This window comes from Choristoneura fumiferana, chromosome Z, assembly GCF_025370935.1.
Source record: "Choristoneura fumiferana chromosome Z, NRCan_CFum_1, whole genome shotgun sequence".
NCBI classification, from domain to species: domain Eukaryota; kingdom Metazoa; phylum Arthropoda; class Insecta; order Lepidoptera; family Tortricidae; genus Choristoneura; species Choristoneura fumiferana.
Window position 1 is genome coordinate 34,126,636 of NC_133472.1, and position 10,364 is coordinate 34,136,999.

Sequence of the window (10,364 nt, forward strand, 5' to 3'; positions counted from 1 at the left end):
ATATTCGAATCAGTTTCTTTTTTGAATCAGCACTTTCGTCTAAACGTGTTTTCTTCTTTACGTATAGAATGTTTTCATGTTCTTGTACATTAAACATTGTACATGGATAGTGAAACTCAACCCAAACCAACGACCCATTCCCCTTCTAACTTAACAGTTTTAGGTAACTTAGTTTATGAAGTTGGCTGTTGTGTTTCCAGGAAAATAAGAAATGGAGCTATTGCTCAACAGCGTGAGGTAAAACTGTCTTCACTCATATTTGTTCTAAATCCGATGCCGGGATCCAACTATTAAATTTGTCAGGATAACCTTTCCACTTGACTAGCACTTCCTTTCTACCTCGAACGCGACGCGATTGTATTATTTTATCTATTTTGTACTTAGTGGAGGGGTCATAAAATACTTTCTGTAGCTCTTTTGAATAAAATGTACCTGTAATTGGTTCACCCTCCAAATCTTTTAAAGTATATACAATCCAAGGAGTTCTCCTAATAATGGAATCAATCACAAATATTTCATCACTCCAATTAGTTTCATAACCTTTTTGAAATACATGTTTATATTTAGTTATTCTAACATGATCACCTATTTGAAGTGAGGGACATTCATTCATATATGTTTTATTTTCCTTTTCTCCATACAAATTTTGCCAAACAGTCATGATATTATCGTAGTTTACTTCGCTTGGTCTCATTTTTATGCTTGAATGGAAACTATGATTATATGAATATATTAAATCTTGTAAGACGTCAACGTATTTGTATGTATTTTAAACGTAAAGTAACGCCACATTTTCATTTTAAGAGTTCTCTGAAACCTTTCCACTATGCTAGCTTTAATATCAGGATTATTAGTAGTATAATAATTAATATTTCTACTTTTAAAGTACTGTTGTACAGCTTTTGAAACAAACTCTGTACCTTTATCAGATTGAATATGGCGAGGAGTGGCATTAGCTTCTGTAAAAATGCTATCAAAACAGGATTTAACAACTTCAGGTTTTTTACTCTTCATTGCTCGCGCAAAAGCATATTTACTAAACACGTCAATAACACAAAGAATATATTTGTATCCATCATTATATTGAGCATAAGTACGCATATCACTTAGATCAGCTTGCCAGAGTTCATTATAATTAGATAATATGTACCTGTTTCTAGTAAACCTTCTGTGAACAGGTTTATGTAATGTGTACGTTTCCTGAGACTGCAGCCATCTTTTTACTTCCTTTTTACTCATTTTACCTTTCATCTCCTTCGCCAACTTATTGATGCTACTGTATCCGGCAGGATTGGACACATCGTAGTAAATCCTGTGAATATCTAATAGGGGGTCCATCTTTCCCAATCTAATTTCTTTTTTTTCGAATCACGTGTTCTACTAGAAATAGGTGTAGATGCGTTTTCCGCTAATGATGAATTTCTTGCAATTGTAGACGAAAATGGTGTGTCGAGCTCCTTTAATTCCCTCTCTCCAAGAGATTTTTTAAAAAAATTCTGCGTTAGTGGGGTTACCTATACAAGATGCAGGCACTCTTATTTCTTTTAAAATTAAGGTGAATTCTTCCCATCCCTTTGGTTTTGTACGTTTAAGAGGTCTAATCACATCGTTTACTAGATCAACAATATTAGTATTTGGGATGGTGTGGTTGTTTAATACAACTTCCCCTCCAGGCTTCCACCAAATTTTTTTTTTATGAAGCATAATGTTATCCAGTAAAGTTTTGGTTTTCTGTTTGTAAGATTTCGGTACTCTCTCTATGATATGAGATGGAGTAAATTCCAAAGGATAATGTTGAGTCGGTGTGTCAGGTGGTGGGGTGGTATCAAGTTCTGGTAAGATCGGATTTAAAGCTGTATCATTATTAACATTTTCCTCCTTTTTTAGCTCTGGGACTAAATCTTTGTGGTCGTTGTTGCGGTGGTCAAATCCATCCGTGACTATAGGTATTTTAAAAGGTTTTCGATCTGCTTCAGCAAAATGCAAAAATCGTTGTAGTGCTTGGGAATACAATGCCCATTTTTCACGATCATCCATTTTACCTTTAAGTATTTTTTGCATCTCCCTATCTAGACGAGATGATGAGTTTTCAGTTAGATTTTCATTGTTTTTAAGTCTTTCAACGAAATCTTGCTCCACTAATAGCATTTTTTTCATATTCTCCATTTTGATTATGTTATAGAGTTAAATAAAGCACTTAAAACTGCGCCTAATATAAGAGGTAGAAAAGCACCGCCCTTTTGAATGATAATGGTTTTTCTAAGTTTTTGTTTTCCCTTTGAAACTAATTTTCGCAATATATTTTTATGTTTATTTAATTTTAATTTTTCTTCTTTTTCCAATGGAATTTTCCCTTTTAAAACATTATAAATACACTCACATATAATGTTTATTTCATCATCATCACAAGCTTTAAGCAATGCTGTGCGATATTTTGGTTTGAGTACTTGCAGCGCTTCTAGTAAATGTTTATATGTGCTCACACTCTCGGACATCATTTAGAACTGACCAAAACCAGTTGACTCTTGCCATATTTAAATCCTTTTTTAGGAATATACACTGTGCAATATTTATCGGATGGAAATATTTTAGTTTTGAAACGACATAAGTCATCAGTATTTTGTTTCAGATCAATCATTAGGTAACCATGAGCATCTTTGGTGGCATCTTTGTAGGCTTCATCTACGAACTTTGAGTTTTCAGGGCAAACTTGTCGTGACAAGTAACGTATTTGAGTTTTGTCTCTAGGATTTTTAAAATATATAATGTAACTTGTGTTTAGCGAGATGTCACGCTGGCCTTTTCCCTGGTGAAATAAATTTTGTGTAATATAAAACACGCTTAAGTTTCTATGATGACTACCTTTCGTGAAAATGTCAACGATCCGTCCATCTGCCTCTCTCATCAAATCATCGATTATAAGAAGTTTAGGTTGCTTCCCGTCGAACATGTTGATATCAGGTATACCCTGACTATAATTTACATTGTCCAGGTTGTACAAAGGTTGCATTTCATCATAACACCAAATTACTTCCGAAAAATCTACGTCGCATATTATTTTACAATCCTTTAAAAAGTTTGTGACAAAGTTTGATTTTCCACAACCACTTGGACCAGCTACTATGGCCGTGAAAGGATGACAAAAGTGAATCATTACTTTATTATGTTATGCAAGGAAATACGTGCTGATTTCAAAAGTTCCTAGTCACAAATGATATAAATTAAAGTTCATATATGGTTATATAGTTTTCGTTTGGGTTTTTAGGTAAAAAAAGCAAAGAAACAAACATACTATTTTATAAATCTTTTATTGAAACTACCAGCGTTTCGGAAAGACCATCATTGCCAAGAAGAATGCGTAGCAAGAAACTTGGCAGTAATTTTTTTCTTCTTTCAAACAATCTATAGTAGGATACACATTTTTTGTCTTATCAGTAGTGCATGCACAAATATTACAAAACCTTTTTTATTTTTTTTTATATATATGTACAATGAAACCAATTTTTATCGTCTTATCGCTAGTGCATGCGCAACAATTACAAAACCTTATAAGTATATAAGTACAATGAAAATAAATTTTTATATCACTAGTATCATCACATATTGTACAGAAAGTAATATTAAAATTGAATGTTCTTTAATCTATTATGTCCCCAAGCAAGCGTGTCAGTTGAATTTGGCAACAAATATCGTTTCGTGTCGCAGTGTGATAATGATATTTTATTTATTTTTTGAGTAAATATTACATGTTTGATTGATCTGAACCGCATCATTTCACACAACAGTTTTTTACTATTGAATAAACAGTCTTTATAGTCTTCCATACATAATTTTTTGGTAACACATTTATTGACACCTTTTGCTTTTGCTATTATAGTACTTTGTACGTCCATTGCGTACATTTTTGATCGAAGACCAACAAATTCTTTAAAAATTTTGCCGTTATTTTCATCTTTGAAGAATCCCAATTGTTTTTTATTCACTAATGGAAAACCGTATACATTGTCCGGAGGATAGTCAGAGGTATCAAAGTGCGATACCAAATCTGGCTTTATATCAGCGTACAAGTTTTCTGTAAATATCTGATAAACCAGACTGTCCGTGTCTGTATAGAGCAATTTAAGATTGTTTTTGAATTTAGTTTTCATGAAATCATAATGAAAGTTATACATTAACGTTTTTGACAAATCGAGTACGCAAAATCCTAGGTAAATAGGTTTGTTGTACAAAACTTTTGTTTTTTTCAGTTGAACTGCAACCAAATTTTCGGAAAATATAGATAAACTGTGAAATTCTGGTTTTGCAATTAAAGATTCAACACCTTCAGTTTTTCCGCGATTTGTCCAGTGGTTCCGTAATTTTACATTAACTCTTTTATTTACATTTTCCATCGTTTTGCCAAACACGGAATTGTTCATTAACTTAAAGAAGTCCTTTTCAAAATCTGTTTTGGCCATAGAACGCATACGTGTGTTCAAATCTATGTATGGTTTCAACCACGGTTTCTGCTCAAACTTTAAAACTCTATGAATTTTAACTAAACTTAACCCCGATTCTAAGCATTGTTTAAGGTTTCTATAGTGAATGACATAATTTGTTTTGTTATGCAAATTAGGAATCAGCTTTTTGTCTTTAGAGCCGCCTAAACACACATTTTCCGGACAGAATGGTAAATCAGAATGTAAATCATGTAAGTTATTAGGATATTCCAAATCAACTTCCAAAATGTACCCATGTTCAGCGTCATCAGGTACTTTAAAATTTGTATTCACATCCACCCATTCAAACTTGCCTGTGGGAAGACATTGTGACATTGCCCAACCGTACAGATTATTTGCATCGAGATACATCAGAAATGATGATGGCAAAGTTCGATCATATTCAGGCATAAATATATTATTTGCTTTTGCATGTCTGTTACTACATTGGGAAATGCCGCCTCTTATATTATTTGCTATAAAAGTAATTTTGTCGATATCAGTTAGAAGTTCTAAATTGATTTTGGTGTACATTAACATGGCGTCCCAACTTAGACCCGGTGCTGTATAATAATGAGCAGGATCCAATCCATATGTTTCCATACAAACATTTCTAAAATTTTCAAATACATCCGCTAATAACAAAACGTCTGTTTTTAAATACAGGTTTGAATAGTCTCCCATATTTTGACAATTAAAGTGATTCCATACATCACATGCATGTTGGTAATCATTTTTTGAAATATTGACATCATTTAATGAGCTGTAAAAAGCTTTATATTCGGGAAGGCTAGTTAATTTTAATGATTCTATAGATGTCATATGTTCATATGGGTATACCCCTTTTCTTAATAAACGTTTAAAGTCTTGTTCGCAGGGGAAATTTAGCCGAAGTTCTTGAAACTGTTCAGGTAGTAAATTTTTGGTTAATTTATCAAGACTACTACTCATAAATTTAAAAGAATCAAGAAATTTTAATTTCATAGTACGATTATTATTAATATTTAATTGCTTCGAAAAAAATATATTTCTCTTTGTTTTGCGGAATAATTTCTATGTTACCCTCTTCAAATCCCAGTCCATGTACTAGAAAATGGGCGTCATAGTTACTTAAATTGTGTAAAAACACAGGTACAAAATTTGGGGTTCGATATTTCTTAGAACAAGACGGGTGAGCTACTCCTTCAAAAGCACCAGTATGATGGTTGTAAGAAACGAATAATTCACCATTTAAATTATTTTGACAGATGTAGCACGTTTTACTTTGGGCGATGGTTACTTTATCTTGTTCCGTTAAAGGCAAAGGACTTTTTACAAAAGTGTTCTTCTTGCAAATGTTCTCTAAATCTCGTTTAATAAATTTCATGAATGATTCTGCACAATTTTCACCTGTATATGTCCTATATACAGACAAAGTATTATCATATGAACATTTTATATAGTATCCGAAACTATACACCTTATGTTCCTGAATATTAGTTGTCGAAGATTTACTTGGATCGTTTGTGCAAGTATTAATAGGCTTTAAAAATGCTTCGAAATCTGCGTATACAACAAATGGGAGCCTCAATTTACGATCGTAATTATTAAATGATATTTCGCTAGATGGAACTAATTCATTAAACCAGTTTCTTTTGGCTACGTTTTGAGAGGGCAAGTTTGTACAGACGTGGAAACAATCATGATCTTGATGTTTCTGCAAATTTTCACGTGATTTGAAATAAATTAAACATCCATCACAAATAAAGATTGCATGTTCTGATGATGTCATTTGTTTTGATACTAATCTCGAAAGACTTTTTATGTAGCAATAATGTCCGTTAGTACCTTGATTTATGTACAGCAAGTTTAAATGGGTGGCTTTCCTACTTTTTGTTAAGTGTAATGGACCAACTACCTTATTTTGTTTGCTTTCTGAGTCGTACTCCAAACCAAAGACATTAATGCTTAGATTGTTCAGCATTTCAAATTTATGGATATCGTTTATTTTAATTGGGAAAGAAAGATTATCAAATTTTAATTTATTCCTGTGAGATATATATGATGCAACCCTGTTCGCGTTGTTATTAGGTGCATATAACCCTGATAATACAGCCCAACGAAAACACTCATGATCTTTGTTTTGGACGTTTATAATTGCATTTTTGTTCTTTATATCTTTTGGTAAATCTATGTAAGATGAACCACGTAATGGATTGAATTTATTCACATTCATGTCTAAATAGTTTATTTTTGTTAGACTCCACCCGCTGTCTTTTTTTTCGAAATTGGTTACTTTATTTATAATTTCGTTTGCAAGTAATGAAAATATGTAGTCTTTAGAATCACCTTTGCAAACAACATAATTAAACGTTTGAAAATCGAATGTATTATTTAATTGCTTAGTTTGTTGTGTAAAGTCGGCATGAAGTATAAATTTACCTTTACTACAAAGTGCTCTGCTATGGATTGATCAAATAATGTAAATATTTTGTCTTTAATGTTTTCTAAAAATAATCTCGGTGTTTCTAACGGTTGATTTGCAATTGAATCTGATGCAATTCTGTACGTAACTACCCTATTCCCAAACGCGCTTTCAATTATCTGAACATTTTTAAATTCTCTGCTGATACTTAATACATTATTTTTGTGAGTATTACTTTTAAATGATTTGTATAATATTTTCGCGATACTGACACATGACACACAGAACATTCAATATTATCATTAATTTCTGTACTCACATTTTGATTTGAAGACGATGCGGTTGACGTAGATGTGAAGCTGGCTGGTGGGTTAGAGCGTATTTTCTTTGCCTTAACTGGAGTCTTTTTGGTCGATTTAGATGACCTTCTTTTTACACCGCATCCTCCTAGTTCAGCTTGCAAAAATCTGTAAAAAATAAATTAATCATTAATATTAATATATATAAACTGTAAAACACACCGAAGGTAAATTTATATGTAAACTAACTCTTTTCATGTTTACAAAGTAAACAGTATGCTTGCATTGGAAATACACCATCAATTACATCAGATGCCTCAGATTCTTCCATGTTATAATGTGTCCATTGCATGGTGTAAAATATGGAATAAAATCCAGATCTTCTAACCATGTTACCGGTAAAACTTTATTTAAAAACCACATTCGAATGTAACGATGGAATTTACTCAAAATTAGAGATTTGTCTAAACTTGCAACTTCGTTTAGCGATAAGTCCAAATTGAAATACATTTTAAACAAAATTCGTAAAATGCAATCGCCGGCACGGTCACAATGGTTGAAGTGGCAAGGAGACTCGGTTTTTATACCCAAGGGTGCCACCCCTTCCTAAAGTCGCTAACATCAAACAAGTTTCAACGCGACGCTCGTCTTGACAATGCTGTCCAAACATGAAAAAATAGTACAATTATCACAAAAATAGTAACTTACGTTTTGAAATATTCTTGCTCGACTTTTTCGCATAGCTCGTACAAGTCCTGATCTTCAACTAGTTGGTCAAGTTGTTGATCGAAGAAACTGCAGCTCTGCGTATCCATGAGAATGTTTTTGGAAACGTGGTATTTTAAGTGAGACCGACTTCTATTTATACCAGCCAAGCTCAACCTTAAAGATTACACGCACCGTTTTGCTATTGTATAGCAGGCAAAAATGTTTAGATATGAAACAATACAACAAAATATCGGCGGACTAAGTAAAAGAAAAAAAGGTTTTACATTATTACTTTGCCTCCACAAACGAAACAATGAGAGTGTTTCACAAGAAAAGGATAGTCAGAAGTTAAGCAGGTAACCGAAAGAAATTAAGTAGAAATTATTTTTGATTGTCTAAAACGAAATTAACACAATCACTTTTTGCTGACAACTGCTTAGTGATGTTGTAGATGACGTCTCTGGTCTGTTGAACGTGTTCATCTTCTTCGGAGTGGGCGTAATATTTAACACGGACTTCGGCATGTTTCCATTGTTCTGTCGGGGGAATGTTCTTAATCTTGTCTATATCATACACCTCGATTTTAATGAGGTGTGATGCGTAAGCTGATTCGTCTTGGTTTGCTTTGATAAAAGCAACACCATCTGCAGTGGCTTGACTAACAGTCGAAGAGTTTTTGGGAACCTTCTTTTTCTTGCGCTTTTCAAAGAATCCGTGAATACTGTTATTAGGTCTTTTGTTCTTGGCGATTGCCCTCTTTACTTTGAAAGCTAATGTTCCTTCGCCGTCATCGCTCAGTTCATCGTGATTCTCTGGATAATAATAGTGCTTAAATGTGTTTTCTTCAGTCAGCTATAACAATAAAAAAACGATATTTTAAACAATGCTACAAAGTTGAGTTAGATGGTACCTAAGGAAACACAGAGATACATAGTAAAAAAATATCAATCAAACAAAAATTAAAACAAACAGGTCCAAATACAATGAAAACAAGAGCTTACTTACATCCATATCAGCAACGAAACACTGCTAGGTATATCAACCAAACACTGAACTTTTTACACTTCGCGACGACTCGCTTCGACCAACGAAACACTGCTAGGTATATCAACCAAACACTGAACTTTTTACACTACGCGACGACTCGCTTGGACGGAGATCTTGTCGTATGAATTCTTTGAGACGATATGAAGCGGAATGGTTTAAACTTCCTTTTATACGCAATGAAATCCTGCAAGTTTAGACTTGTGCATGGCATATTTCCGAGGTGGGTACACACAAAGGATGCCGGTGAACAAAGGAGAGGATCGGACCTTTACAAACCAGCATTTTTTTGTGAAAGGCGGCGCATGGTCAATAGAAACGAAGTAATTACATTTTAACAATAGAAGACGGTGCACGTTGGGTGGTTGGTAAAAGGGAAACCATGAATCATTCACTGTGTATGCACTTAGATCCTTCAAGTTCAAACCTGCATTTGGAGATGTCTTAGATGAGAATTTTAAAAGTTTCAACGTGCGTTATAAAGACGCTGATGGCTTATAGTACAAGTTTAAACCAGCATTTTTAAGACTGGCATCGTATGACGAAAAAGACAGGAGTAATTAAATAAAACATTAAGTGTAGGTATAACTCAAAACATAAAGTAAGTATGTATGTATGTGCTTTAACAATATAAGATAACGATTTGTTTGATAAAGTACTAATGAAAAGCATTAATGTGAAGCCGACGCCCACAAATATACGAACTTCTTAATTTCAATCTTAATAGTTTACTATTTCTCATATACTCAGCGGCACAAAATTTGGCCCACTCCACATACAAAATTACCTACTATTGCATATATTTGAGGACCAGATTTTTTTGCCGCTCAGTATATATTATATTGCTAAAAGATAGGTTTAGGTAGGTTAGATTTATGCTATTAAAGTTACGAAATTGATTTGGAACTTCACACACACACACCATTGAATTGCTTCGCAGGTTTGAGCAGGTTTCCTCACGATGTTTTCCTCCACCGTAAAACACGTGGTAAATTTCAAATGTAATGCCACAAATGAATTTCGAAAAACTCAAGAGGTGCGGCGAACCCAGGTAGTAAAAGGAAACAAGTGAATGAAAAAAAGGTACGGTAGTCAGGTGAGTGGAACAATAGAGCTAGCGCCAGAGCTGAGAGCAGGTAAAGGGACAATGAGCGCCTATTGTTCGCCCGGCTTGTATTGTTCGCGGGTCGAACCTTTTATGATTAGGTGCTTCGGAGTTGCCATTGTCCCAGAAGTGAAGTACATATGTACAGGAAGGAGTGGGCGGAGCGTTCTCAGACCTCGTCCAATCGCTCCAAGTGGGGGTGTTTCCTTTTTTTTTTTTTTTTTTTTTTTTTTTTTTTAGGATTGGACCCGCCCCAAAATCGGCATTTTGGACCAAAAAAAATGATCTGGAGCCGTCGTATCCCTCACTACTTACACACTTTCACG

General features: G+C 33.9%; 1 protein-coding gene across 1 annotated transcript; it reads right to left on the bottom strand.

Moving 5' to 3' along the window:
- Positions 1-7,123: 7,123 nt before the first annotated feature.
- Positions 7,124-9,253, bottom strand: LOC141435439 (uncharacterized). Its single transcript, XM_074098121.1, has 3 exons — positions 8,895-9,253; positions 7,890-8,741; positions 7,124-7,349 (listed from the first exon to the last, which is right to left on the bottom strand). The coding sequence occupies exons 1-2, from the start codon at positions 8,898-8,900 to the stop codon at positions 8,271-8,273; spliced, it is 477 nt and encodes a 158-aa protein (XP_073954222.1). The 5' UTR covers positions 8,901-9,253; the 3' UTR covers positions 7,124-7,349; positions 7,890-8,270.
- Between the last annotated feature and the right edge of the window lie 1,111 nt (positions 9,254-10,364).